The 27,746-nt window shown below is 39.3% G+C and overlaps 5 protein-coding genes, 2 non-coding genes and 2 pseudogenes across 9 annotated transcripts; 5 read left to right on the plus strand and 4 right to left on the minus strand.

Moving 5' to 3' along the window:
• Positions 1 to 8,656: 8,656 nt before the first annotated feature.
• Positions 8,657 to 10,306, plus strand: LOC126583105 (60S ribosomal protein L28-1-like). The gene is made up of 3 exons (XM_050247403.1): positions 8,657 to 8,890; positions 8,988 to 9,151; positions 9,974 to 10,306. The coding sequence occupies exons 1-3, from the start codon at positions 8,743 to 8,745 to the stop codon at positions 10,112 to 10,114; spliced, it is 453 nt and encodes a 150-aa protein (XP_050103360.1). The 5' UTR covers positions 8,657 to 8,742; the 3' UTR covers positions 10,115 to 10,306.
• On the plus strand, positions 9,490 to 9,581 carry LOC126584030 (small nucleolar RNA R24). The gene has a single exon (XR_007609947.1). It is a non-coding gene; the product is annotated as a small nucleolar RNA R24 (small nucleolar RNA).
• On the plus strand, positions 9,707 to 9,803 carry LOC126584031 (small nucleolar RNA R24). Its single transcript, XR_007609948.1, has one exon. It is a non-coding gene; the product is annotated as a small nucleolar RNA R24 (small nucleolar RNA).
• LOC126583101 (GTP-binding protein YPTM2-like) lies at positions 10,237 to 12,977 on the minus strand. Its single transcript, XM_050247400.1, has 8 exons — positions 12,825 to 12,977; positions 12,108 to 12,180; positions 11,635 to 11,682; positions 11,498 to 11,545; positions 11,339 to 11,410; positions 11,101 to 11,256; positions 10,850 to 10,953; positions 10,237 to 10,729 (listed from the first exon to the last, which is right to left on the minus strand). The coding sequence occupies exons 1-8, from the start codon at positions 12,836 to 12,838 to the stop codon at positions 10,636 to 10,638; spliced, it is 609 nt and encodes a 202-aa protein (XP_050103357.1). The 5' UTR covers positions 12,839 to 12,977; the 3' UTR covers positions 10,237 to 10,635.
• A 1,103-nt stretch (positions 12,978 to 14,080) lies between these two features.
• On the plus strand, positions 14,081 to 14,635 carry LOC126583107 (uncharacterized). The gene has a single exon (XM_050247404.1). It carries the CDS (start codon positions 14,125 to 14,127, stop codon positions 14,458 to 14,460), a length of 336 nt encoding a protein of 111 aa, XP_050103361.1. The 5' UTR covers positions 14,081 to 14,124; the 3' UTR covers positions 14,461 to 14,635.
• On the minus strand, positions 14,574 to 21,501 carry LOC126583095 (anoctamin-like protein At1g73020). 3 transcript variants are annotated; one of them, XM_050247394.1, is made up of 17 exons: positions 21,017 to 21,501; positions 18,961 to 19,137; positions 18,369 to 18,438; positions 18,133 to 18,248; positions 17,711 to 17,837; positions 17,539 to 17,639; positions 17,368 to 17,459; positions 17,156 to 17,260; positions 16,778 to 17,041; positions 16,546 to 16,678; positions 16,340 to 16,453; positions 16,199 to 16,266; positions 15,974 to 16,104; positions 15,754 to 15,836; positions 15,544 to 15,651; positions 15,141 to 15,299; positions 14,574 to 15,023 (listed from the first exon to the last, which is right to left on the minus strand). In XM_050247394.1, the coding sequence occupies exons 2-17, from the start codon at positions 19,132 to 19,134 to the stop codon at positions 14,895 to 14,897; spliced, it is 1,974 nt and encodes a 657-aa protein (XP_050103351.1). In that variant the 5' UTR covers positions 19,135 to 19,137; positions 21,017 to 21,501; the 3' UTR covers positions 14,574 to 14,894. The 3 variants fall into 3 exon arrangements, 2 of the variants coding, with proteins under 2 accessions (XP_050103351.1, XP_050103350.1); XM_050247393.1 differs by having other exon boundaries at positions 20,959 to 21,501; XR_007609667.1 differs by lacking the exon at positions 21,017 to 21,501 and having other exon boundaries at positions 14,875 to 15,023; positions 15,141 to 15,309; positions 18,961 to 19,641.
• Positions 21,502 to 22,391: 890 nt separating this feature from the next.
• Positions 22,392 to 23,330, plus strand: LOC126583100 (ESCRT-related protein CHMP1B-like). The gene has a single exon (XM_050247399.1). The coding sequence runs from the start codon at positions 22,543 to 22,545 to the stop codon at positions 23,152 to 23,154; it is 612 nt and encodes a 203-aa protein (XP_050103356.1). The 5' UTR covers positions 22,392 to 22,542; the 3' UTR covers positions 23,155 to 23,330.
• A 1,819-nt stretch (positions 23,331 to 25,149) lies between these two features.
• LOC126584007 (5S ribosomal RNA) lies at positions 25,150 to 25,269 on the minus strand (annotated as a pseudogene).
• Positions 25,270 to 25,380: 111 nt separating this feature from the next.
• LOC126583103 (jacalin-related lectin 19-like) lies at positions 25,381 to 27,679 on the minus strand (annotated as a pseudogene).
• Positions 27,680 to 27,746: the final 67 nt, after the last annotated feature.

The following is a 27,746-nucleotide window of genomic DNA, read 5'->3' on the forward strand; positions in this document are numbered from 1 at the left end:
GTATCCAACACCATGGCAAACTCTAATTATTCTCCAGCCTTTCCCCACGTTGAAATTCTTTTTTTTTTCCTTGTTTTTGTCAAATTTTTATTCTGTTTTATTTACACAAATGCCCATGAGACATTTAGTTTCATAATTTACTTCAGTTTTAATTTTTTTTGTTTCAAGGGCTTTTGTGTCCAGCTTTTTTTGGTGAAGCCTTAGGACACCAAAACAGACTTCTGGCATTCTATTAGTAGAGATGTATGCTATGAGATGCATGAATGTACTCACTCCCTTCTAATCCTGTCAACACATACCTAAGGCACCCAAGCCTGCACGTCCCATACGATGCTTATACCACTTGGCTTCGAGTACGTTAGATTATGAGTTAACTCCCGTTCATCCCTTAACTCATTTTTTGTAATTAAACTCTCAGTTTCCACTTTATTAAACATGCACTTCCCCTGACGCCCAAATATATATTCAAGCCATGCACCCTACGCCTGACATATACAAGATTCATTATTATTCAAAGCAAACTTCAGCCCTTGAATATCCTCACAACGCAAACACTTTACAAACTCAACACAACTATTTTTCTTGCTTTGCAATGCATATGTATATGTCATGTGCACATAGATATCAATACTCACACTTTATCTTACAAGCCTGCAAGCTTCAACATGAAACAAATTGATTAGTAACAAGAGTAATATAATCATAATATTAATAACAAATTAATAATTTATAATCCATCATATAGAGTCTTGCTCGCTGAGCACTCCATATATGTTTTTCCAACGTCTCATCCATCTTGGTCGGGCAACCTGTTTTTATTAGAAAAGAATAGACATCCATGTTTGAGAAAATAATTTTTAGAGTGAAATATATGTCTCAAAGGCCACAAGGCATGGAATCATGTTTCTAGCTTTTCCCTTTCCAAACATCATCTTTCATTTTTATTTTAGCCCACCACTTCTACTTCTTCTTCTTTTATATAGCTGAAACTATCAGCTGTTCGACCTGGGATATAAGTCAGCACATAGGTTAGATTGTCATGGTTTTTGGATATGTTATAGAGGAGATGATAAGGAACAACTTTTGTGAAGGAAGTGCTTCGATCGGAGCTCTTAAAAATGGGGTTTTTGTGCTCATAACATGGCTGTCCAGTTTTCTGCGGGATTAGAGACATGAGTTGGTATTTCAGACGTATTGGACGATCACAGCGTTGTATGTTTCTGAAATTTTGATATATCATGGTAGAGAGATAGACGAACAACTCTTATGAAGGAAGTATTATAATATAATATATGGATGATAGTATTTTGACCTGTTAAATAGGCTGGACAAATTTCTAGTTTTGGATATCTTTCTTTTGATAGATGAAAATGATAGTAGTTTGATGGAGAGATTTGTTGGGTAAGATCTCATGTATTTTTCTGGGATTGTCTCACACTTCTTGCACATCATTCTCAAGGGAAATAAATGAAGATTTTTTATAGTTTGGTAGAAGTGCTTCTCATGGAAAAGATCTCAAAATGTAAATCCATAAACACACAAGATTTAAGTGGTTCACCAAATCGACTACATCCACGGGGGTTTGCTTTCATTGTATTTCACTATATATATGAGGAACTTACAAACACAATGAAAGATGGCTTAAAGCCTTCAAGAAAGATAAAGAGATAATATTAAAGAAGGATGACTTTTTGTTGGAGTTGCTCTCTTCTTCTTTTTTCTTCTTTTTTCTTCTCTCTTCTCTCCATTCTTCCTCTATTTTCTTCCGTTGTTTCTTTTCTCCTTCCATTATGTAGATTGCATGACATCTTCTTCTCCAAAGAATCTCCACAAGTGTGCCAATGGAAAGAAAGCAAGTGTAGTGCCAATCATTAAACATAAAATGTGTTCTAATAGAAACACACCAAATGTTAACCTAATCATCACCATGAAATGTGTTCCAATCACAAGGCAATATGTGTTGTCCTAATCCTTAGCAATGAAATGTGTTATGTTGATACACAAAACCGGAAGTCTTGGAACAAGGTAAATCCGATCGTGAATCTGCAAGAAATGTAAATAACACAAGATGTATCATGGTTCACCCCAAGGCTTGGGCTACGTCCACACTGATTATGTATTTCTCTGTTTGTGAGGGAGAGAGATTCAGAGCCTCTGAGGGAAAGAGTGAGGTCTCTGATGGCCTATGAATTGGCCTCCCCTAATTGTGAGGGTGATGAGTCCTTTTATAGAATAATGGCTCATCACTTATTACATATTTGCCCCTTCCTTTATTATATAATTACATTTAAGTCCCCCGAGTATCTGTACGAGATCTAAATATGGAGGCTTTAAGTATGGTATAAAAAGTAGTCCCCCAAGTCTTCAGTCAATAGAGTCTTTTGGCTGGAGACTTGAAATTCAGTCCATGTGTGGGCCGAAGTAACTAGATGTCGTCTAGAGCTGAATACTCGATATAAGGTGGCGCTCAATGTGAAATGAGGCTCAATTAGAAGTGGCATATGTTGCGAGGCTGCTCGGCTTGTGACGTTGAAGGTGAGAGAGTCCTTTTTATAGAATAAGGGCTCGCTCCTTAATACATAAATGATGGGTTAGAGTTGATGCTCGAGACGAGGCGGTTGCTCAGCAGGCGGCGATGCTCTCTAATAATGGTAAGGGAGTCCTTTTTATAAACTAAGGGCTCGCTCCTTAATACATAAGTGATGGGTTAGGAGTGATGCTCGCGGCGAGGTGGTTGCTCAGCAGGCGGCGATGCTCTCTAATGAAGGTGAGGGAGTCCCTTTTATAAACTAAGGGCTCGCTCCTCAATACATAAGTGATGAGTGCTCTCTAATGAAAGTGAGGGAGTCTCTTTTATAAACTAAGGGCTCACTCCTCAATACATAAGTGATGGGCTAAGTCCCCCAAGTATTTTTCATGAGGCCCAGTTGAGGCCCAATATATGGTACATAATGTAGTCCCCCAAGTCTTCGGTCAATAGAGTCTGTTGGCTGGAGACTTCAAATTGAATCCATGTATGGGCTGAAGTGGCGGTTGTTTTAAGGCGATATTTGTATACCCTGCACTGAAGCTTTGTAGGTGAAGCTTTGTAAGTGAAGCTTTGAAGCTAGAGCTTTGTAAATGAAGTTTTTTGAAGCTAGAGCTCCGTAAATGAAGTTTTTGAAGCTAGAGCTTTTGTAAATGAAGTTTTTGAAGCTAGAGCTTTGTAAATGAAGCTTTTGAAGCTGATTGGCATGAGTGATGCTGATAAATATTTATGTTGATTGACATGAGTCATGCTCATGGATGTTGTCATGAGTGATGCTCATGAATGTTGACATGAGTGATGCTCATGAATGTTTATATATGATTGACATGAGTAGTGCTCATGTATAATTTTGAAGTACTGGGCGTACTTTTGATCACCTGGTTGGTGGTAATAGCGGCAGGTTGCCGAATAATTTTGGAGTACTGGGCGTACTTTTGATCACCTGGTTGGTGGTAATAGCAGCAGGTCGCCGAATAATTGTGGAGTACTGGGCGTACTTTTGATCGCCTGGTTGGAGCTATTTTGGGCTTATGGGCCTTCGCCCCTCTACACAACATTCCAGCCCATTTATTTTGGGCTTTGCTGTTTTTATTTTTATTTTTTTACTACTACCCTTTGATGGGGTTTATACAAATGTCTCTGAAAGATAAAAATAATAATTTACACCATTTAGAAATAAGAAAAGTAAATCACATCATTCTGGTCGGATGTTTATTCCTTGCTTTTGCTTTCTGCTTTCCGTCGCACTCTCTCTGTCTCTTCCCTTGGTAGACAAAAGGAATCATAATAATAGGAACCTTATAATTTTGCCCTTTTTCTTCTTTTCTCTTTTCCTTTTTCTGCTTTACTTTTGCTTTTACTTTGTAGATTGTAGATTGCAATCACAGAGTCTTCACATGCTCACGGTATCTTTACAGACGAACAGGTGGATCAGAAACTGAGCGGTGGACCACCTCTTGCCAGACTCATTTTGCAAGCAACACTCCATGAAGCTCTGAGACTCCTCAGACCCCCCCTTCCGGCAAGGTGGGTGGCTCTCCAAAACATATGGCACACATGAGAGCACCAGACCGCGAAGTGTAGAGAGATGTGCATTGATTCTCTCTTGTAGGTGAAATGATCGAAAGCCCTTTTCCCGCAAAAGCACTTAGAGAAAAAAACCATTATTCCAAAAGCTGAACCAGCCATGGAACCAGAAGAAGAGAGTTGTGTCGGTTCCATTTGAGCGCCGTAGCTGTTCTGCTTTTGAGCTTCTTCAAGTCTCGGATCCACATGCATGTAGTCCAGATCTAGATACGGATCTATTTCCTGGAACCAGTGCTGCAGCTGTTCTGCTTCTGACGTGACGTGAGCCTTGCAGCTGTTCTGTTCTGCAGCTGTTTGGCATCGTCGACCTTGCAGGTGACGTGAGCTGGAGCTTGCTCACAGATCTCGCAGAGCCAAACATGTGGATCTTGAAGTCGCAGTTGACGTATAGGAAGGAGGAGTCGTGTTCCGAGTTGACTCGGTGAAGGAATCGGACCAAGGCATTGTTATCTCCGATGGCTTTTTTTTTTTTTTTTTACTGAGACACTCAGAGGTATCTTGTGTTGCTGAAAATAGTGCATGGAAATCAGCTCGCATGGAAGGATCAGTACAAGCAGTGGGAGATGCCATTGTGGCTTTTGAAAAAAAAATCACTGGTTTCAGCCTTGACACTTCCCTCCTGAATCAGCTGGATGGCAAGCTTTGATGCCTTACTGAATTTTGCAGGAGTCTTTATATGTGATGCTATCTTCTGCAGCCTCTTTCACCCGTTGCTTTGAGGCATCCATCATGGTTTTAAATATCAACCTTTTCTTTTCCGACAGAGTTTCTTTTGGGATTGATTCGGCAGGCTTCAGCCGTTTGAGGGCAGATTTGAGACTTGGTTTTGGGGCAACTATAGGAGGAGCAGGAGATAGATATACGAAGAAGAAGGGCTGTCAGCTCCAGTGGCGTCGAAGACGGAGAAGTTGAGTTGGGTTGGGGTTTTTTGCTTGAGCTTGAATATCGTGACTGGGGAGGGAGAAAGGGATAAGAGTAGCAGGATCAATCTTATTCATCAAGTTGACATTAGGGAAGGGCGTCGGCTCTTCAAACGAGGGCATATAGAATGGACCCTTAAATTCTAAGGCGCTAGGAGAATAAGGCTGCTGAAGGTTAAACAACAGCGTCAGCTGCTGTTGCTGCTGAAACGTTGACGACGGCGTTCCCAAGGCTGGGGTCGACGATGGCAACCCGAAGGCTGTAGTTGACGAAGACGTCTCGTATGGGGACGACGAAGATTGATCTTCGAACCTCGTCTCTCGCTGTTGAATGTAGAGAGGGAGAGTGGTGTAGCTCAAGTTCTCAGTTGTTTGACGTCTTGGGGTTTTGAAGTAAAAACCTTCGAGGCAGCTGAACAGGTGTATCCTTCTGTGCTCGGAACTTGAGCTTGTGCATGGCGAGGTAGGTGTTGGCAACTGAAAAAGAAGAAGCAGAGCAGGGCGGAGGAGACCTTCAGAGTTTTGGTTCTCATATTTTTTGCTTTTTGGCTTGCTGGGTTTTTGCAGATTCACGACGGAGGTGAAAAAATGAAAGAGAACCGACACAACTTTTCGTATCGATTCCCACAAACGGTGCCAAATGTTGATACACAAAATCGGAGGTCTTGGAACAACGTAAATCCGACCGTGAATCTGCAAGAAATGTAAATAACACTAGATGTATCGTGGTTCACCCCAAGGTTTGGGCTACGTCCACACTGATTATGTATTTCTCTGTTTGTGAGGGAGATAGATTCAGGGCCTCTAAGGGAGAAAATGAGGTCTCTGATGGCCTAGGAATTGGCCTCCCTTAATTGTGAGGGTGAGGAGTCATTTTATAGAATAAGGGCTCCTCACTTATTACATATTTGCCCCTTCCTTTATTACATAATTACATTTAAGTCCCCTGAGTATTTGTACGAGATCTAAATACGGAGGCCCTAAGTATGGTATAAACATGTTCCAATGGAAAAACAACAAGTGTTAGTTTAATCATGAATTAGTGAATATCATGCCCAAAGGCCACGTCCAAACAATTTGGGGAATGAATCCTCACTAATTATCAACCATGATATGTGGTTTAATAGCAAAACAACAAATGTGAAGTTAATCAATATCATGCAAGGTGAACAAACACTCAAAAGCCACGTTCAAAGTCTAAGGGATATGCATCCCACCCGTTCTCACCTCATTGGAAAATTTGGAATGATAGATTGAAGTATTGAAGAGAGAATATAGACAATTAACTGAAATTCCCCTAGGCTAATGAGGAAGCACTCTAAAACAACAACAACATATTGCCACATGCATGCCAATACATACACATACCTAGTCTATGGCTCTATATAGACTCACACCTCTCCAATGTTTAGGGGTGAGTAATCTCTCTACATTAACTCAACTTGCCAACTCACTCCTACTTGGTAAAAATATCAAACCAAACTCAACACTTAGCCACAAATATAAGCCAAAGGCTTCCCACCTCCACACCCTAATTATTAGCTTCTATTAATTACCAACTTCCACCTTAACCTATCTAGAGTGGTGACGACTCCTCTTTATTCTCTAATGGTTGGCAAAACTCTACTTAGCTTTGTGAGAAAACAAAGCCAAACTCATGCACTTGGACACATGCACATATGCTATATAGACTTCCACTCCACATTTAGAGTGGTGAGTAATCACCAAATCATTAACTCCTAATGTTACAAACTCTCCACCTCATCTTTGAGAGAAAATAACAAAACAAAACTACTCATTTAGTCCAACCTCAAACTCTCGGCCTTTTGTGAGGAAAATCAAACCAAACTCATTTAATCTCTCTTCTCCAATTCAAACTAAAAATATCTCTAATTACATATGAACATGAAATAGCTAGTTTTTGAAATACTTTGTAGGAAAAAGGATTTTACATTGAACCTATTTTACATACCGAAAATAGGTTCTTGCATAAAAATAAATCAAATAAAATCATTACATAAAAATAATTACCCAACATACACCCATATATATATATAACCATTTTTTTAAAATACGGGGTATTACAAAAATAAATAAAAAAAAACAAAAACAAGAAAAAAACCCAGAACCCCACCAACCCTCATCTCCTTCACTCCCCCTTCGTCTTCCTCACCCGACATCCCTCCATGCCCTCCACCCCTCTATCATTGTGAAACCCTCATAACCACCACTGTGAACCCCTCACTCCACCGTGAATCTGCACAAAACCCAAGAACCAAAACCTCCATCTTTGTCTTTACCATGAAACCCTTACAGCTGCATCCTCCATTTGAGAAAAAAATATAAAGGTCTTATCTTCTTCGTGGGTTTCTTCCAGGCAGTGGGTGATATGTGGCAGTTTCAAAGAAATGCCTTCGGCCAATTTTCAGTGTCGGCGTCTCTCGGGTTGAGTGGGGATGGCAGTTTGGGTCCCCCGATTCGACTAATGGTAACGACATTTCGAGTAGACGAAGGGAACCCTGTCAATCACGATAGCAGCAACCTCGACCTCGGTCAGATGACGGCGGCTCGCCTTGATTGCAAATTCGAGGCTCCATTGGACTATGTGGACCAGGAATTTAATGAATGGACGCTCAGACGTCTCAGATTTGATGAAAAAGGTAGAGACTCAAAGATGGTTGTGAGATCCAAGATTGAGGGTTTTTGTTGGTTTTGAAGAAATTAGGGAAATCAGAAGAGTTGTTTAGGTTTTCTGCGAAATGGAGGATGCAACTGTTAGGGTTTTCTGGTAAAAGACAAAAAGGGAGGTTTTGGGTTCAAGTAAGTCGCCGTCACCACCGCCCACTCCTTCTCCATTCTCGAGACCTCGTATCCGCCGTCCGTCGATTTTTTCTGTCGAGATCTGACAAACTACATTACGCCGATCCTCAATTTCCACACCAAGGGCTGTTTTGTTGTTTTGATTTGCAGAGAAGAGAGGGAGGGAGGGAATTTTAGGGGAAGGGAAGAGGCTGGGTTTTTGGGGAAGGAGAAAAGGCTTCGTGGTAGGGGTGGGTATCGAGGAAGAGGAAGGATGTCAGTAGGTGAGGGGGTGGAGGGGGGGAAGACAAATGGGATTTTGGGGTTTTTTTTCTTGTTTTTTTATTTTTTTATTTTTTATTATATACATATATATATATATATATAGTTTTTTTAATTAATTAATTTAATATTTTTAATGACACGTGGCACCCATACATTGTCCACATGAGCGCCACGTCATCAGTTAACGGGAAACTTAACAGCCAGACTAACGGATGTACGAGACTGTCCAAAAATTAACACTTTAGGTATGACTCTGAGATGAAAAAACTTCATGTACTAAATATTGAAAACCACGAAACTTGAGAGTAGTAAACTGAAATTTATCCTATTTAAAAATAATTTTTTGCAAGATATAATACTGGATGAGACTACTTTTAACTCATTCGATTAGAGATACAATACTTGACATGTTACCCAAGTCTACCCTGAACAACAAACGGGTCAACAAAATCAGAGGATATAATCGTAATAATGAAAAATGAATGATACCCCTCGGGTCCAAAGAATATAATTGAATTAGGGTTTCACCAACAGATATATATGGGGCAAATGATAAACCCCCAATTCTCCTCTCTCCTGTAAACCCTAAATCCCAATCTGAGCAGCTGAATCAAAATCTCGGAGATGGCGACGGTTCCAGGGCAACTGATATGGGAGATAGTGAAGAAGAACAACTCTTTTCTTGTGAAGGAGTTCGGGAGGAGCCACGCCGGCGTTCGGTTCACCAAGGAGCCCAACAACCTCCTCAATCTCCACTCCTACAAGCACTCTGGTACATTTCATTGCATCCCAATTCCATTTATTTTCTGTTTGGTTCCCAAGAAAATTTTGGGGTTTTTCATTTTTAATTGAGAAATGGTTTCAATTAGGGTTGGCAAACAAGAAAACCGTGACCATTCAGGGTGTGGGCAAAGATCAATCTGTGCTGCTGGCAACAAGTAAGACCAAGAAGCAGAACAAGCCTGCTGCTCTGCTGCATAAGTCTGTGATGAAGCAGGAGTTCCGCAGGATGGCGAAGGCGGTCGGTAATCAGGTAAATTGAAGTTTCAAAATTTGCCTTGCTGAGTATTTGTTTCCTAAGAACTGGATTGCGAGCTTACTATGTAGTGATGAGGCTTAAAATGCTTGAAGGATCATTTCGAATGGATTTTTGGAATGAAATGATATGACTCGTTTATGGAATGAAATGATATGACTCATTACGTTTGCTTCTTAGCATGCATTGTGTTATTGATTAGATCGAATGTGTTTTGTTAAAATCTTATATACATATGTAGGAAAAAAGTCGTATTTCTTTGGGAAAAACCTAAATTGGGTCTTGTTTCAAGGATCCGAGTGATTAAATTATTAAGAAGGTACTTGTAGGTTTATGCTGCAGTGATGAGCCTTAACATGTTAGAGGGATCATTTATGGAATTGTTTCTTCAGTGAAATCCTCTTGTTATGCTTGGCTTATGAGCGTGCATTATCTTTTTAATTCGGTTGGGTTCTCTTCGTTAAGCTTCGTGTATTTTCTAGGAGAAATCCGAAATGGGTTTATCTCTGGGATCTGAATGATTATTTTAGTGAGAAGATACTTGTCGGTTTTTATGCAGTGATGACTGATGAGTCTTAGCATGTAACATGGAACATTTATAATGATTTCTTCTACGAAATATTCTTGTTTCGCTCGTTTTTTGAGCATGCATAGTGTTTTTTATTATGCATCGGTCTGTCTTTGTTAATCTTGTGTTTGAAGATTCAAGGATCATCATGTGTTGTATTGTAATGATTCGAAGAATCTTTAGTAGCCTTGTCTGGATGTCTCTTTTGTTATTCGTCTCTGTTTTTCATTTTGTGCTCCTCGTCGTTGCAGGTGGCGGATAACCATTACAGGCCGGATCTGAAAAAAGCAGCCCTTGCAAGGTTGAGTGCTGTTCACAAGAGCCTCAAGATTGCCAAGTCTGGTGTCAAGAAGAGGAACAGGCAAGCTGTTAGAGTCTATGGCAGGAAATGAGTAATGGGGGGGGGGGGGGGGGTTACTTTTCATGATTTTGGATTGCTCGGGTCGTCTTTCGAAGCTCAGTTGTATTTGGATTTTGTGATTATATTCAGTTTGTTCTGCATAATTTTCGTGGATATCAAAATTATGAGTTTGCTGGATAATTTTTTTTCAACTAAATTGTAGGGATTACAAGATTAATTTTCATATTTTGCAAGCACCCCTATATTATGCATAAACACAACTAGTTTTTTTTTGGAAAAATTGTATCCAATCAAATGAATATATAGATAAACATAAAGTGATCTGTGATAATATGACATTACAATGAACTGCGTAGTTGACGAAATTATTCGAATAATTTCTTGAATTTCTAAACGAACGGATGAAGGCGGAACCAAGTATCACGAACATCAGCTGTACATATTATAAGTTGGCTTGGCTTGCTAAAGGTTCCAATGCACAAACCGCATGTTCTGCAAATCTTTGCGGAACTTCCCACCACCATCAAGAACATACTCGTCCTCGACGACAAATCAGGATGAGCAGCAGGTGGTCTTTTGGGTGACCGGCTGTCCACGCATGTGCACGGTGGATGGTTTGTTGGCACTCATTGGTTGCGTAGCTATCCTGCAAGCCGAAAGGAAAAGGAAATGTTACGGATACTGAATTAAAATGCAGATGTTTCGCTACCAGTCGGAAGTTCTCAGGTTTAATGTATATGAAAAGGTAACATAGAGATGAACTCACCTGTTCTTTATCTCTGCAACCATAGTCATGAATGCCTGCTCTACGTTGGTCGAATTTTTGGCGCTCGTTTCCAAGAATGGAATACCTAGCTCATCGGCAAATGCCTTTAAAACCAGGGGGCGGAGGAGAGAAGAATTTCAACAACAGAGAGTTAGAAGAGAATTAAAGTTGATCAGCGATGCACCGATGCATGCTTATATAACTCACGACGACATGACATCAATGGAAGATTAATTAGTAACTCAAATAACCTTGCTAGCTTCAGAAGAGACCACTTTCTTGTCAGCCAAGTCACTTTTGTTTCCAACCAAGAGCTTGTTCACATTTCCAACTGCAAATTTATTAATTTCTTGCAGCCAGGTCTTGACGTTGTTGAAGCTTTCTTGGTCCGTGACATCATAGACAAGCTAGCAACAGGAGAATCCTATGAAAAGATTGCAGAACCAAAAATCTACTTTACGGGATAGAAAGAGGTGAATCAACGCTTACAATAATGCCATGGGCACCACGGTAGTAGCTACTTGTAATTGTTCTGAAACGTTCTTGACCAGCAGTGTCCCACTACGCAGAAGAAATGGAGATTTCATATTTTCCGGTAATGAACTTTTGATTTCAATCCAATCCGGCGTTAATGATAAATATACTTACGATTTGAAGTTTGACAACCTTCCCGTCCTGCTCCACCGTTCGAATTTTCTAAACAGAGGAAATAAAGAGATGAAATCACTGCCATGGCATCAAAATAACCAGACATCAGAAATGTTATATTATGTGACTTTACTTACAAAGTCAACACCAATGGTACTTATGTAGCTGTCAATGTAAGAATCATCCTACACAAGTGAGAGTAGAATCGTCAATAAATCTTCAACGAAGCTCACACCCGATTTAGATTGCATTATGCAGAAGCAGAAAAAGGCTTTCTTGTGGTCATCAGAAAGTTGTAACAGAAGGCCGAAAAGGTCAGACATCACGACTTTAACAATATGGCTAAGGTGTAAACATGAAGTCTATAGCTCAAGAAACTTAGATGACTAGCGTACGTGTCACGTGTAACACATTATGATTAAACTTTGGGAACAAATGCAGCACATGATAAGTGAGGTGGTACCGGTGCACCTTGGCTAATGGTGGCGAGCGAAATTGCAAACAGAATACATATATAAAGAGAAGAATTTTATACGCATGTATGGTAGAAGGGTGGCAAATATATCTTAAGGAAAACACCACCCTAAGTACAACGTTGTTAAACTTTTACCGCAAATCTCAGTAGAAGGCATGACTTGCCAACGCCGGAATCTCCAATGAGCAAAAGTTTGAAAAGATAGTCACTGCAAAATGCGGGAAGATAACTAATTAGAGCCTCGAACTTTTTGCTTCAGCAATTAAGCAAATAACTAAAAAAAAAAAAAAAAAATCAAAAAATCATCAAATCCTAATAGCAAAAACCTAGTTTGTCACAAATAATGCCACCCTGCACATCTGATTCATATTTCTTCAGCGCCTTTCGTTCAAACAAAACTATTTATACGCGTAGCAACCAGCAGATGTGAATTCCATTGCAGCATATATCATCCAAAACTAAGTAATACACCAATCCACAACAGAAAGAAGCATGATTTCATAAGATCATTAGCAAGTCCTTGGATCTAATATCAAAAGACTAAAAAAGAGGATCCCCAAAAGTTGGAACAGATAATTTCCAACCAAAATGGCAAATCGAGAGCCAACCCACATACCCAAAAGTTAAGAACAAAATAACCCATCATTGATAAACAAAAATAATTAATTTTTTTTCTTCTGGGTTTGACCAAAATCCAAATCCAATCGAATGAACAGGGTTAACATTTACCAGATATCAATCACACAGAAGAATTTTGAGCTATAACAAAAACGTGATAACATGTAGACATGCATGCAATTGGTAATGAGAGAGAGAGAGAGAGAGAGAGAGAGAGAGAGAGAGATTACGTACTATTCAGGAATCATGACTGGGTTGATCGACGAGGAAGATTGAGAAATGAAGCGTAGAAATATTCAACTGGGTCTAAACTTACGTAATTGGGAATGTTAAGGGAGGGAGGGAGAAAAGGAGAAGGAGAAGGAGAAGACTTTGCTGTGTGTTTATAAATATATGGGTGGACGGTGCGTCACATTGAAAGGTTCGTACTGCTTCCTACTCAGCCGCCAGCTTGGAATCTGACCCCACATACAATTTCCTTTTTTTTTGTGTGTCGGAATTTGAGACTACCATACATAGCAAAGGCATGCCTCCACGGTGATATCCCGCACCGATGATATGACGCTAAGTAGAGGGAAACTTGCACGTGTTGTTGTACCATCACCACAACCAAATTATCGTTGCACCGATAATATGGCCACATGGTATTACTGTTAAACTTAAAATATAACATGTTGATACGTTTTTTTTATTAATGTAGCAATTAAATCGTCCAATTTTATTATAACATTTGAAATAGTACAATCATACTCTTAAAGATATATGCGAATCTAGGTATAAAAGATGCAGGAGCACGTAAAGCTCTCAGAACGTATGCAGGAAAACCTTATTTCTTTCTTTATTATTCATTTTTTTGGGTGAAACGATCTAGACAAACTTGGTGAGCAAGTATTGTACGACTTATTTATTTCAAAAAACTGCTGAAATCCAATCGTGCAGAGAAACAATAACACGTTCTCTATCCAATACACACTTCTGTAAAAACTCAAAATCAAAATCATATTTTATGGTCAGTGGTTTAGTTGGGTAATAATATATTAACTAATGAATCTTTTAAACACGTGCAATTTACCTACCTCGTCTCACATGAAGCACAAGTTGTGCATGGGAAGTTTAAGCCAACATATTCATCTTTTAACCATTTCTTTCCTTCTTTTAAAAAGGGGACAGATGGTGTGCACGTTAGTTCATTATTTCGGAAGTCGGGAAGGTTTACAGATGTATTTCAATTTCCTCCTGGCCACAGTCGTTATGTTCCTGGCTGCCAACGTGTGATTCACTAGTGCTAGGAGTCGAATTCAGGATGTGCCTTGTGGAATACGGACCTAGATCCCTTTGTGGTTCCGCTTCTTTTAACCATTTAACTTTATTTGACTATTATCAAATGGAATATTGAAAAGGTCGTAGTCAATGAAGTACCCACACGGATTAAAGAGAATACAAATGTTGATTACTTGCCTTAATACAATTCTCTAACCCCTATAATTGCAACATTTTCAACCACTCATTTCTCAGCCAACAAAACCCGGACGCCATGTCTGTCAAGAAGAGTCTCTCTCTCAACCACGGCGGAGCCGGGAAGGAGGGAGCAGTTACAAAGAAGACAAGGAAGACTTTGTCTCTAAACAATGGTGAAGCCGGGAAGAGCAGCGGAGATGTGGTTGCAGCAAAGCGGACACGCTTCGATCGTTGTTTTTCTTTCATGGAGGTTTCTACAGAACCGGGAAAATCACTTAAAGAAATGGATTCCGAGAAGTTGAAGTCAGGGATCAAGAGGTGGGCTAAGGCTGTTGTTGCATACGCCCGGCAAGTGAGCGACCGCTTCGGAAGCTCTCGCAGCGGAAGCTCTCGTGGCGAATCAAAAGCCTAATTGAAATGTCTGAAGTATATTACTCTGTTTCAAGCGAGTTCAATCGATGCTTTACATCATTGTACATAGGAGTTTCAGAAAAAGGGTAGGACCGATCGATGCACGACATGAACTTGTATGTAAGTACTTGAATTTTCACTCAAAATAATAACAAAATTGCTTCACATTTCTGCTATATCTGTTAATGTGAATTTAAGCAATCCAGGGAAAAGAAATACTAGCCAATACTATACATCTACCTACAAAACAATTTCAGTCCACCACCATGAGAACAAACAAATACTAAAACCGAAATTTCGGTGCCATTTCGGCATCAACTCTGTTAAAGCTCAAGTCTTTAACCGTATTCTGGAAAAGTTCTTTTGAAGAACAATTCCGTCTTACTTTCTAGCTAATGAGAATAAGGCATCTACAAAACCCTTGACTCTCTAACCTCATTGTGACTTCTTAACATCACCAAATGCCGTCCTTGCTCCAGATATACTCTTCAAGAGCTGTTTAGAGCACATGTTCTCAGCATTTGTTGCGTTTTTCACACGGTTGGCTTCTACCCAAGCGGGTTCCTGCAAGAAAAACCAGTTTAGTGTTTATTTGATGATTTGACCTTCCTTAATAACCATTAGTAAGTATAGTTACAAGGAAATATGCAACTGTGTTAAGAAAGGTGAGAAGGAAATCACCTCGGGAACAAAGCGGGAGAAACCAAATTTGATCAACAAGAGGACATGTTCCATAACCAATATTGCAGCCAGGCCAGGCTCTATCTTCCATTTGCCCTCTTCATCATATAACCATACCAGCAGTGCACAGTTGGTGCATATAGACATAACTATGAGAAACTACAAATTGCTGACAACCACACATTAGAATGATGACGATAAACGAGCAAATAGAAAAACCAGTAAGAATGCCTTCTACCATCCAATTCTCCAGCAAGTGTTTATAATTACAGCTAATCAGAAAGAAAATCTAATACACATCCCAACAAACATTTCTCTCTACCTATCAATGAAGACTCAATAATACGAAATTTGTATTTCCTTCACAGGACAGAATATATAGATAAACACGAACCATAAGTACCTGAAATATGTTCAGCCAAGCTCCAATTGTTGTGGAAAATCGAGGAGTTGGTCTTCTCAACATGGCAAGAAGCTTCAACGCATCAGCCCTAATTTCAGTGATATTGTTCTGTGAAAAATGAACAACCACAACAATTAACATTAATTAACAAAATACTACTACCAGCAATATAAAACTTAAACGAATGAACAACCACAAAGCAAAATATACCAAAGTTGCGAAGGCAAAAGCAAGGGGGAATGCACAAGCAAACATCATGATCATTCCAAACTGCAATGCCACCTCCAGAAAGTCTGCAGGTCCAATCACAGTTTAAATCAGCAGGAAATATACAAATATAATGTATTCTCATGACTGCAAAACAATGAGGAAAATCAAATTATAAAGACACCAGAAAAAAGAATAAAATTGGATACACTTGATATCTTACCATCAAACAGCCCGTCTTCAAGTTCCATACCAATGCTTGCAGAATAAGAAGGCTTCAGGTACTCCTTTTCTACCCTGTAAGCAAACTGGATCTTCCCTATTGATGAACCCCTTTCACGTTTTTTCTTGCTTCTTTACACCAGAATGGCAGAACAGGTTAGGTTCATGTAAACTTAAAACTCCGAACACATAAGGGTCCAAAAGATAATACAAAGTATAGACTTACCGAACTCTATATTTCTTATAACTGTACTTCAAATATGGCAAAATGTTCTCCAACAAGTTTTCCAACACCTACAAAACATTGTCCAATACAAGAAATGAGAAAAGTAGGAAAAAGAAATGAATGAAACATGACATATTTTACCTGAGACACAAGGAGGCGTTGAATCAAAACTTTGCGGAGAGTAGAAAAGTTGCGGTGCAAAAGGGCATGGTAGAAAACTCCTATATACGACTGCATGAAATAAAGACCAAACACCTGCCAAATACAAAAAAGTCCTTGAAGTGTAAAAACTCCTACACAAGAGAGCAAAACAGTAGCGGGGGTGGATCAGTCTCCCCTTAACCCACCTTGTAGACCAAGCTGTCAGCTCTTTTTTCTGTGTTTTCATTATTTTCATATTTAATGAGCTTAACGGAGATCTTGCCACCAATCTGTGTCAAGAACTGAATGGCAAAAAGATAAATGGTAGTCAACCCAACCCTGAAAAGAAAAATATTGCGATAAGTGTCATCTTCATTCAGTAATTATAACATGAAAGTATATGCAATTATACGAATGCAAGAGGACTCAGCATCTTACTTCATAATATCAGATTCAATAACCTCATAAATATGAGCATATGCCAGTTCAAATGGTAACTGAAGGCATATAATACTGAAGATAATGAAAGCATCATTTCGGAATCTCATGAGTCGTCCAAACCACTCAATTCTTTGGAACATTTCTTTTTCTTTTGTTTTGTCGGTCCCCCATTTTTTTGCGAGCTCAACAGATGGTGAGGAACTCCACCCCACACCTTGTCTATACCCCAAGTCAGTTCTAACTGGATAACTAATCTGCCATCTAAACCCACAATCCAGAAAGAGGAGGTAAAGTAAGAAAAAAAGAATAAAAGAAGAGTGAAAATGAATAAGAATAGATCTAAGCCACAAGACAATTTCTTGTAAACTAAGTTACCTGGCTAAGAGGGCACTATTTTTACGTTTCCAAAACTGTGAAAACATTATAGCCCATAATATTATGCATACGAAGAAAATGGGAAGCACTAGTAACTGCAATGACCTGCGGAAACATTATGCAAGCACACAGCAGTTTCAATAAGCAAGTTGCACAAATAAAATAAAGTTGACAGCCATCAGGGAAACTGAAAAATGATGTAGCTGACCCACCCAAAATCAAACATGTGCATGATAAGCCCAAATGCAGCTGGAAAGAGCAACCACCTTGTATACATTCCAAGGAAAGCAAAATAGATGGCGATCTACAAGGACAGTAAATTCTTGTTTAATATGTTGGGCAAAATATGGAAAAAGATAATTTTGCTAATGCAACCAGTTCACCTTTGCACCAAAGTATGCATAAATCTCATCTATTGGCTGGTTTGTGAAGTCCCACCAGTGTAGTGCCCACGTGTGAAGGAGCATCTTCCTTTTTATTTCATCTATCGATAAAAAACCATTTTAATATAATGTTTAACAGATATACAAACTGTTTGAAAACTTGTCAGCATACCATGCAAAGGAAACACTTCTTTGACAATCCTCTCTGACTCCAACTTCTGAAGTAAATACTCCCCGACTTCCCAACAAAATTCTTTATCATCAAATCTTAAAGTTACACTTGACCGGCTCTTGTTAATCTGTAAATTTAAAGTTCAATCCTTGTCAAAGACACAAATTTATGGCTAATTTTGCACACATAAATATAGTTAAATTAGACTTATTCACAGGGTTTCAGTTGCTCTCACAACAAAATTAATCAATTGGAATATCAGAGGCCAACTGGTAGTATCTATTCAACCAAAGAGTAATAATAAAGAATAAGATAAACATGAAGTTGTAAAGTAAAACCGAAGTGGAAGTAGAGAAACAAAACATCAGAAAGAAAAAATTGCCATTGGAACATTATTGTTTTATTATATGCCATATACTTACAATTCCATATAATAAGTGCCTATAGCAGCGAAAACGCTCACACCAACTGAAGACCGAACCATCAGGCTGCCTCACAAAAGCATCAACCTCCTCCCATTCAAATTGTAAATCCATCCCTGAAACCAAGTCCAGCATATTAAATCTTCAAGTAAAAGAAATCATATCCCGGATGTCATACTTAATAGATAAGAAGCTTTGAATTTTGAAAGCCAACTTGAACAGAACTGGATCATTACCGATAGCAGTCCGCTTTTTAATCTGCAACTCAGCTGCAGCCCTCCCCAGCGTCTCCAAAGGTGCTGCCAGCTGAAACAAAGAAGGCTAAGCTCTAGAAAGCCAAACTCAAGAAAGAGTATAAACAAAACACAGCCCAATTGTATGTACCATTTGCATTCAGCAAACAACCAAACGAGACACGAATAATGTTGGGTTATCATAAACTGGCAAGAAAAGTTCTGATTTACAATTCAGAATCTAAAAAATTATCAGCAAAAGGAACCCTCTTTTTTTTCACGGTCAGATTAGCAAAAGGCCCCGAAATTTATTCCTTTTTAAGAAATATGATTCTTTCAGTAATAAAGTAACCAACTTTCCTTTCCTATTAAGCAATATCATAAAACTATTTACAGAATCTGCTGTCGAGAGCCAATTGCATACAAGTCAATTCCTAAAAACCCAAATAAAAATCATTGTCGGAGTATATAAGAACAAAGGAATATCGCTCTCATTTGCACCAAAGTTCGAATTTAACAGAGATTAATTAGAATATCGCTCCAACAAAAATGATAACAAATTGAAAGAAAACATGCAAATGTAGAAAAAGCAGACCTTGATGAACTCATCGACAACGCCGTGCACTCTCTCAACAACCAAACCCAAATTCCTGAACTCCTCCACCAAAACCTCCACACAATCAGAAGTTTTATCTTCCTCACTCACATTTCGCTTCGGAACCACCACCCCAATCTCGAAAACAGTTTGTTCCTCCTCGAAGGCGTTCATCTCCTACCCACCACCAAACAACTTCACCACCTCAGAGAAAAGCCAAATGGGTCTCAAATTTCAAGATCAAAACAGTGCCCAAATCACCAAAAGACGCGAACTTTGCAGAAACCGGCTTAAATGGCGAAGTGGGCAATTGCATTTGGAAAAAGTTCGAGCTATTCGGATCCCAAAGACACAAATTTTCTGACGAAACGGGTCGAATTGCGAAACGGGTCGTTAAGTTTTAGGCAAATGTCGGGTTCTGTGTGCTCAGATCAAACATAAAAGTTCAAATGGGAGTCCAATTGGATTGGAATGCTGCAATGTGGGTTTCTAGAGAGAGAGAGAGAGAGAGAGGGGAATGGAGGACTACAGGTGGCTGAGCAGTTGGGCATTCGGGGCGAGGAGTTGGGGAGGGAGAGACACATAGGATGGTGAGGAAGGGGGAGGACACGTGGGTTCTGACATTTGGCGGTTTCTTTTGTTTTTGCGCTTTCCAGATTGGAATGGAAATTGGGAAAGGAAAGACAAACGGTCCGACTTCCCATGTTACCTCGGGTCTTTGCCCTTTGACTAACTATTTTGCGAATATTTAATTTTATTTATTTTTAATTTTAAATAATATCACGCAATTCGTTTCTCGGGTCTTTACCCTTTGACTAATTATTTTAGGAATATTGTGAACTTTAGCTAATTGGAAGTACATAAGATGTTTTTAATTTTTAGGTGTCGATCCAATACTTCGTGAATTTAAATGCATCGTTAAAGAGTTAAAATGAAAGTGATAAAGAAAGGTACGCTAAGGAGATTCTATATTTTCTGTCACCTCATGTTTAATTTTATGTTGCATTAATTAAACATAACGTGTTAATTTAAATTTTTCTCAAACTTTGATGATATTTTATTATTCTAAGTAATACTAGAGATAATAAATTTGTAGATAAAATTTTGTATACTAAATGACATAGAAGTTGATTATTGGATTATTATTTAAGCATTGATGAACATGCTCATTTTCTAATAGTGACGCATCCTTTAATTTGCAAATTTTATCTACAAATTTAGTTTATCTAGCATTACTCTATTATTCTTCCCTTTATTTCTAACAAAAAGGATGGCAATCTAATATCATAAGAAAACATGACAATCTAGAGTTCCACATTTGTCCTCTAAATTTTTTATTTGTTCGAGCAATCTTGACTCTCTTGAGCTTTCAAAATGTTCTAATCTTCACTTATATGATATAAATAGATGATAAGTGTAGCACTGCCCTATCACTTATTCAATTATATTTTTTGGAAAATAGTCGAATGTTACAATGTCGAGAGCCATTTTTGGGGTAGTATAATCACATATTGCATTGTTTCTCTCCATACGTATTGGTGCGAGAGAAATGCTAAAAAGACTCTTAAAGTTAGATTCTTTATAGAACTTCTATAACATCACAATTTATCACAATTTCAGTGTAAACATTGTAAAGTATTGTGCAAAAAAATATGAGGTGACAAAGAATTTATAAAGAGCGTTACTTTTGAGACAGTCTCCTTAACATTTTTCTTGTTGCATTGGACAAATACAAAAGGTGAGTACTCAATAGTGAGTATCCAAGTTGATAAAATTAGTAATATGTCTAGTATTTTTTAAAATAATAAAACATGTGTCATCTTGAGTATCTGAACACTTATTTTTAACACTCACGCATCTTTATTAATTTTCTTTAATTCATTTGATCTGACAATTGAAATTGAGAGAGATGTGAAAAGTAAAAAAATAAGTATGTGAAAAGTATCGTATGAAAATCAAACTAATATAAATAATATTTGAGCAAAAAAATAAACTTACAGGAACTTATTTGGACGGCCTTGGAACTAGAAATCTTCAAGTTGGTAAGTAATCTAACCTAAAAAATGAGGGTGCATCAATGTGGTGTATACTAAACTCTTTCGACGATCAAATCAGTGATTGGAATTGAACTAAATCGTTCCTTGGATAGTTCGTCTGATTGCCTCCTCCTCCGTTGAATGAAGCTGGGTTCCCCGTTCTGCAAATCAAGTTGCTCACATGGCAGCTACTTTGACCGATTCGAGGGTGTGCAATCTCTCTTGGGCAGCTACGCCTCCTCCGTCACTGGTCTTGGTTCTCTCTCGCGACGAGCTCCCATGCCCCCTGTAGGCTTTACTTTGGCGGAGGTCTGACAGCTAAGTTCTATCAGCCTCCCCTTGGTTTGGTCACCACTAGGGTGCCGGAAGTGTGTGTTTGTTTTTAGGTAGGGTTTCATGTCTCCTAGTTTGTATCGGCATCACTGTTCTTTGTAGTTGGCGCGTTCACTTGGGTTTTTCCGGACCTTCTTGTCTTTGTTGTGCCTGTTTTGGGCTTCCTTCTGGTCGACTAATGATTGTAAACTCCTTGTTACTAATCGCTCATGAAAGAAGGAAATGCACCATACTTTTTTTTTTATACAATGGTATATTATATGCAATCGAACTCGTTATCAAATTTGTTTTATCAAGAAAGAAATACATTAAAAGGTCGTACCCAGTGCACAAGGCTCCCGCTTTACGCAGGGTCTGAGAGAGGTGAATGTCGGCTAGCCTTACCCCCATTTATGGAGAGGCTGCTCCCAAATCTCGAACCCGAGACCTACCGCTCATGGGCGAAGGCACTTGCCATTAAAGACGAAAATCTCTAGTACAACCATTGGCCATACAATCAAAACTAAAAGCTTCCATAGCAGATTTAGGAAGGCGATAGTCCCAAAATCAAGGGTTAACTAAAGAAAGACACACATAGGTCAAAGCGTCAACAACAAAATTCGCCATTGTGAAGATATGGTTCAAACTAAAGGTTTGAAAATTTGAGGCAAAACCCTTGATATCACTAACAATTTGGTTAAGATGCCAAGAAGGCTTCCACTCACCTCGAGCCAACTGGATGACTAGCCTGGAGTTGCCTTCCACCATTAAATTTTGAATACGCTTTCTGCTAGCAAGCATCAATCCTTCCACTTAGGCAGTAGCTTTCGCAACAAAGATAGTGACACCATCCAAGTTTAACTTCCCCGCTCCAATTTTCTCAAACAAAAATTCCTTGATTTGCGCTCGAAGTCATTATCAGTGAAACTCAAACATAAAACCTATTACTCATAAGTTACGAAAAAATATCACTAAATTGTGATATGTTAAACCATAAATGTCAAATTTTGTGAAAACATAATTCCAAGCGAAGCCCAAAATATCGCACATAAGGGCCCAAAAAAGCAAGCTAGGAAACGTCGGCCTCGCCCTCTATTGACTTCTCCGAGACACGGAAGCGAAACGCGTGTATCGAAGTCCAAAAACGCACAAAAGCTCGGATCTTTCTTCCTCCGATCAGAAAACCAAAACCCTAGAAAATCAAATTCCCCAAAATAAATCCCCAAATTCCGCCATGGGAAACACCGAGAAGCTGATGAACCAGATCATGGAGCTCAAATTCACCTCCAAGTCGCTCCAGCGCCAGTCCAGGAAGTGCGAGAAGGAGGAGAAAGCCGAGAAGCTCAAGATCAAGAAGGCAATGGAGAAGGGAAACGTCGACGGCGCCCGGATCTACGCCGAGAACGCGATCCGGAAGCGCACTGAGCAGATGAACTACCTCCGCCTCGCCTCGCGGCTCGACGCCGTGGTGGCGCGGCTTGACACCCAGGCCAAGATGTTCACCATCAACAAGTCAATGGGCAATATCGTCAAATCGCTCGAGTCGTCGCTGGCCACTGGAAACCTCCAGAAGATGTCGGAGACCATGGACTCGTTCGAGAAGCAGTTTGTGAACATGGAGGTCCAGGCCGAGTTCATGGAGACCGCCATGGCTGGCTCCACCTCGCTTTCGACACCGGAAGGTGAGGTCAATAGCTTGATGCAACAGGTTGCGGATGACTATGGGCTTGAGGTGTCTGTCGGCCTGCCTCAGGCAGCTGCACATGCCGTGCCTGCCAAGGAAACCGAGAAGGTCGATGAGGACGACCTCTCCAGGAGGCTTGCGGAGCTCAAGGCTAGAGGTTAAATTAGGAAAGCGGTCAGCTTGCATTGGGAATTCGATATATATGATATGCTATGTGTTTGTAGTGATTGCCAATTATGAGTTATGACTCATGTTGGAACAATTTATAACTTGATATTTGTGTATATTTGACAAATTTGAATTCGCTATGATATATGACTACGTGGGCTTTCGTTGCATTCGAGTCACATTGTTTGCATTTATTTTGTTTTGTATGTATGATAGATATATGCATGTGTGCCTGTCGTTATTGGGGAAAGGGCTTGTAACTTTTCTTGATTGAGTGGATTTGACCGATTGGGACTGGTTGGATATTGCTGCTTTTTCTGTTTCGCTCTGAGATGAACACCATTTGGTTGCGAGTGCTATTTGGAATGTGATATATGAATACATTTGTGTATGGACATAACTATTTCGACTTAGGATTAGTGATTGTTGTACATGGGCGCCAGTGTTTTTAGGTCTAAGGTGCATAGTGATTTCTGTTGATTGGAATTAGGATTAATGTTTCTGTGAAGTGTAGGTATGTTAGTTGGCTGAATTTTCTTTTAATGTTCTTATGCGCGCTTCACGCTTTTTGAGCAAGGATGTGATTTGATGTCTGTCTGCTCTATTTGTGAGTGGGGTTTTTGCATCTGATCTTGAACTTTGAATGGCTTGATTAGGGCTTGTAAAAAGCTTCTGTGTAATTGTGCGTTACGGTCAGAGAAATTTCTGTTGTTTCATATATGTATTTGATGCCTTGAAAATTTTCTTTCCTTTTATTTTGAAGCCACCTATCTTACTTTATGGCATGCATATGAGGTGCAACATGTGCTGTTAAGTTTCAAGACAATATACCTGCTGAAAAAAGAAGTTTCAAGACAATGTTGGTGAATTGCATGGTAATTAATAATGTTTCAAAACAGTGTTTTCATACAACTCTGTGCCTCTTGTCTTTGGATGCTGATGTCTTGCAATAATTTTTCTGAGTGCACCTTTTTTTGTTTTGTGTATGTGCATGAAACTGTTGTATGGTGTGCTGCTAATTGCAGACAACGTGTCTCTTTGATAATTGCTTCATTTTCAAGCATTTGGTACTTATTTTTTTGGGTAGAAAACATGGGAGTTATGCTATTCAAGTTCTTATTAGCAGTACTCTTGCTGATCTTATGTACCATTTTGAGAATGGTTAAGCAATTTTTCACGTTGATGCCAACATGCTGTTAGAATAAGTAATAGTCATGGCTATATAATTGGTTTGTTGTCGGATCAGTGTTTTACAACGATAACTTGAAATGAGATCCGGATGTTCTCATCTAGTGTACTGAATGGCCAATTCTGTTTTTGTTTTATTGCTTCACATAGTCTGTGGTTTATGATTAAAAGATGTTATGAATGCTTGCGTTCCAGTAAAGAAAAGCAATTTTCAGCAATCTGTGTGTTTTATTTAGGTCCATTTTCTAAACCGGAGTCAGTCATAAACTTCTTGTAATCTTTATGTAGTTGATAAAGAATGTGAGTCATATGATTTCTTTGATCACGGTTTACAGCTAAATATCTGATGGATTTTTAAACCTCACTTGTTAGAATAATATTTGCTAGGCAGCCAACATGCGACACATATTGTATGAACATGGCATTTTAGTACTTGCAGAAGTTATTTAAATAAATCACAAGAATATAGTGATTTCTTGCGTTTATTTTCTGTGATTGCGGTGGTTCATGTGCTGTCGGGGTTTATGGAATTTGGAATATCGTTAGCTTGTTAAATGTTATTGTTAGAACACTAATTGCTATGATGATCATGAATTGAATTGAATGAAGTTTTGTAAAGGCTGATAGGACTTGGGTCTGTTTAGTAGTGCATCTAACTAAAAGTGTTTGTAACAATGTTTGGTCGAGAAAGTTAAAACGCTTGCTTTACAGATGCACTTCAAGTTCTTTTCAGAAAGCACTTGGATTGGATACAACACAACACAACAAAGCCTTTTCCCACTAGGTGGGGTCGGCTGTGGGGGGATGCAACACGAGGACTTCTCAGACGGTCACCCATTCTAGTACCTACTCTCGTCCAAACTCGCTTAACTTCGGAGTTTGGATGGGATCCGGTGCATGTGGGTTGGTATGATCGTATGTAAGGAAAGCACTTGGATTGAATACTCACTAAAAATTTCCAGTATGTTTTTGCTTCTAGTAAAAGCGCTTGAGATCAGAAGTGTATTTTGGGAAACGTTTTCAAGGGAGATCTTAAAAGTGAAGCATGTTTTCATATCGTTGTACAGAAAACACGGTACAGGTTATTTGGATAGCATAAGTATACATCAAAACAAACACAAGCAGAAACACACTAGCTTATACATTCAAAATCCTTTAGCCTTGAATTATATATATTTCAACTTGAAGCAGTCTAGTCGTTGCAGTTTATCTGGGCTCCGCAGGTAACCGAGTACCCGAGCCTTCTGAAACTCTTCTGAACCCTGTCAGAGAGTCTTGCTGGGGCAGGGGATACATGAAACCCAATGGCATCTATGTATAAACCATCTCTTCCCTTCAAGCCAACAATTTTGCCTCCATCCAGAGTGTAAGTAAACGGTGTGCCTTGATCCCTTCCAAATGGTCCGAATGTTCTTCGATTGCTCTGAAATTTAAGCGAACGGATGATAGGGGAATAGATGCCGGCATCCACCATCGTACAATAGTGCCCGGTCACACTGACTATGTACTCATCGGGGTGCAGCAGCTTTATCTGCAAGGCATGAAAAAGATAAGGTATGAATGAGGTCTTAAGTTCGAATCTCCAAGACAATAGTTGTTGAAATAAAATGAAAACTATGAGCTACGAAGCAGACCTCCGCGGTTTGAGTGCCTCCATGACCTCCATGCATTTCAGCTTTGAAGGGCTTGCCGTTTTTATCATACACCACGGTGATGGAGTCGATGCATTCGCCATAAACAAGCGTGATTTCTCTCACGCCATTCTAGATGCCGTCGTCCCAAGGAGTTCCACCATTTCCTCCCCATGGTCCTACTTCCATGATCTTCCTCTTTCCGCCTGCTTGCTCCTTGCCATCTTCCTACGTAAAAAGTTAAAAACCAGTTTCCTTGTTTAAACGTACCTAAATGCTATTTTCTTGTTCAAAGCTTGTGTTGATACAGTTTTAACAGGTAAATAGAATTGATGATCGAGTGCACAACAACTGAGTAATGGTGGATACAACGTTCCTTTCAACCTACTGTCTTTCGGGTTCAAACTCTTCGCTATTCTTTTGACGTAGATTAGACTAGTAATATCACTTCTAATAATAAAACCAAAAAAAAAAAAAAAAGAAAAAAAAAGAGGAGTAAGGTATGATTTGGGGTTGAGCTGATTATAAAAAAAGCTGGTATGAAAAAAAACTAGGAGTTTTTGGTGTTTGGTAAACACTCCAAATCAACTTTTTTTTCAAAATTTTGGATGAAAAAAAAGCTAAAAAGTGGAAGCTGTGCAAAAGGCAGCTTAAAAAAAAGGGAACTTTAACGAAAAGTACCCGGTACTGTTCACTTTAACGAAAAACCACATTTTTACACTAAAAAGTCAATCCTGGTACTATTCACTTTACCCTTTATTTTGTCCTTATTATTAAAACTTAAAGTTTTCAAGCCCTTTTCATTAGTTTTCCTTAAAAAAAAAAGGCTTATTGTGGAAGCTGTCAATATTGCCCTCCTTTCTCCTTTCTCATTTCTCCTAACTCGGCAGCTCCGCGCTGAGCCACCACATCGTCTCACTAACTTCCTCCACCTACAGCCTCCTCACTCTCAACCCTCCGCCACTTGCACCCACCACTCCGTCGACACCCCTTTCTCGATTCACTTTCAGGTCCATTTTCCCGAGTCCCTTGTCCCAGCCCAAGTCGAGTTCGAACCCAAGTCGCTATTGTCCAACCTGAGACCGCTGTGAGGAATGCGGCGGACTTTTAAGGAGTGCAACGCCGTCCGGGCAGAGATAGAAGGCCTCGGGGTGATGATTGTCGAGCGTGACGTGTCAATGGATCACGGGTTCAGAGAAGAGTTGAGCGACTTGATGAAAGGGAAAGGGAAGGAGGCGGCGGTGCCGCCGCAGGTGTTTGTGAAGGGGAGATATATAGGCAGCTCTGAGAAGGTGCTGAAGATTTTAGAGGAGGGTTTGCTGGGTGAGATTCTTGTTGGGTGTCCAAAGAAAAACGCTGGGTCTGTGTGTGAAGGGTGTGGGGAGGCAAGGTTATTACCAAACACTGTGTTTTTTTTTTTTTCAAAAGCACTTTTACAAAAAAAGTTTATCAAACTCTCTGCTACTTAATTTTACAGTTGCTTATTCTCATAGCACAACAGAAGCAGTTTTTTTTTTAAAGCACATCAATATCAAACCAAATGTGGAAAAGAGGAGATTAATGCTTACCTTGGTGTTTAATGGAACCATGATAAACAAAATGATAAACACAGAGATGAAGTAAATGAAGTAAGAAAACAAGGCTTTTTATCGAGAGTGTATACACACACACACATACTCACACACACACACATATATATATATATAGGGATGTGATATCCACACACATTTTTTTACTTTTTCCACATCTTTTTGGTTTTCTGCCTAC

Source organism: Malus sylvestris, chromosome 9, assembly GCF_916048215.2.
Source record: "Malus sylvestris chromosome 9, drMalSylv7.2, whole genome shotgun sequence".
Taxonomy (NCBI): domain Eukaryota; kingdom Viridiplantae; phylum Streptophyta; class Magnoliopsida; order Rosales; family Rosaceae; genus Malus; species Malus sylvestris.

Excerpts from the sequence above, each read along its gene's own strand:
- LOC126583105 (XM_050247403.1), top strand. The coding sequence starts at position 8,743 with ATGGCGACGGTTCCAGGGCAACTGATATGGGAGATAGTGAAGAAGAAC. Across the intron at positions 8,891-8,987 it reads CCACTCCTACAAGCACTCTG|GGTTGGCAAACAAGAAAACC; the intron begins GTACATTTCATT and ends GGTTTCAATTAG. Across the intron at positions 9,152-9,973 it reads CGAAGGCGGTCGGTAATCAG|GTGGCGGATAACCATTACAG; the intron begins GTAAATTGAAGT and ends TCGTCGTTGCAG.
- LOC126583101 (XM_050247400.1), bottom strand. Across the intron at positions 11,546-11,634 it reads GTACCATTGGTGTTGACTTT|AAAATTCGAACGGTGGAGCA; the intron begins GTAAGTAAAGTC and ends TCCTCTGTTTAG. Across the intron at positions 11,257-11,338 it reads GTGGTGCCCATGGCATTATT|CTTGTCTATGATGTCACGGA; the intron begins GTAAGCGTTGAT and ends TCCTGTTGCTAG.
- LOC126583107 (XM_050247404.1), top strand. The coding sequence starts at position 14,125 with ATGTCTGTCAAGAAGAGTCTCTCTCTCAACCACGGCGGAGCCGGGAAG.
- LOC126583095 (XM_050247394.1), bottom strand. The coding sequence starts at position 19,134 with ATGAACGCCTTCGAGGAGGAACAAACTGTTTTCGAGATTGGGGTGGTG. Across the intron at positions 17,640-17,710 it reads AGAAGTGTTTCCTTTGCATG|ATGAAATAAAAAGGAAGATG; the intron begins GTATGCTGACAA and ends TTTTATCGATAG. Across the intron at positions 17,460-17,538 it reads ATGCATACTTTGGTGCAAAG|ATCGCCATCTATTTTGCTTT; the intron begins GTGAACTGGTTG and ends CTGTCCTTGTAG.
- LOC126583100 (XM_050247399.1), top strand. The coding sequence starts at position 22,543 with ATGGGAAACACCGAGAAGCTGATGAACCAGATCATGGAGCTCAAATTC.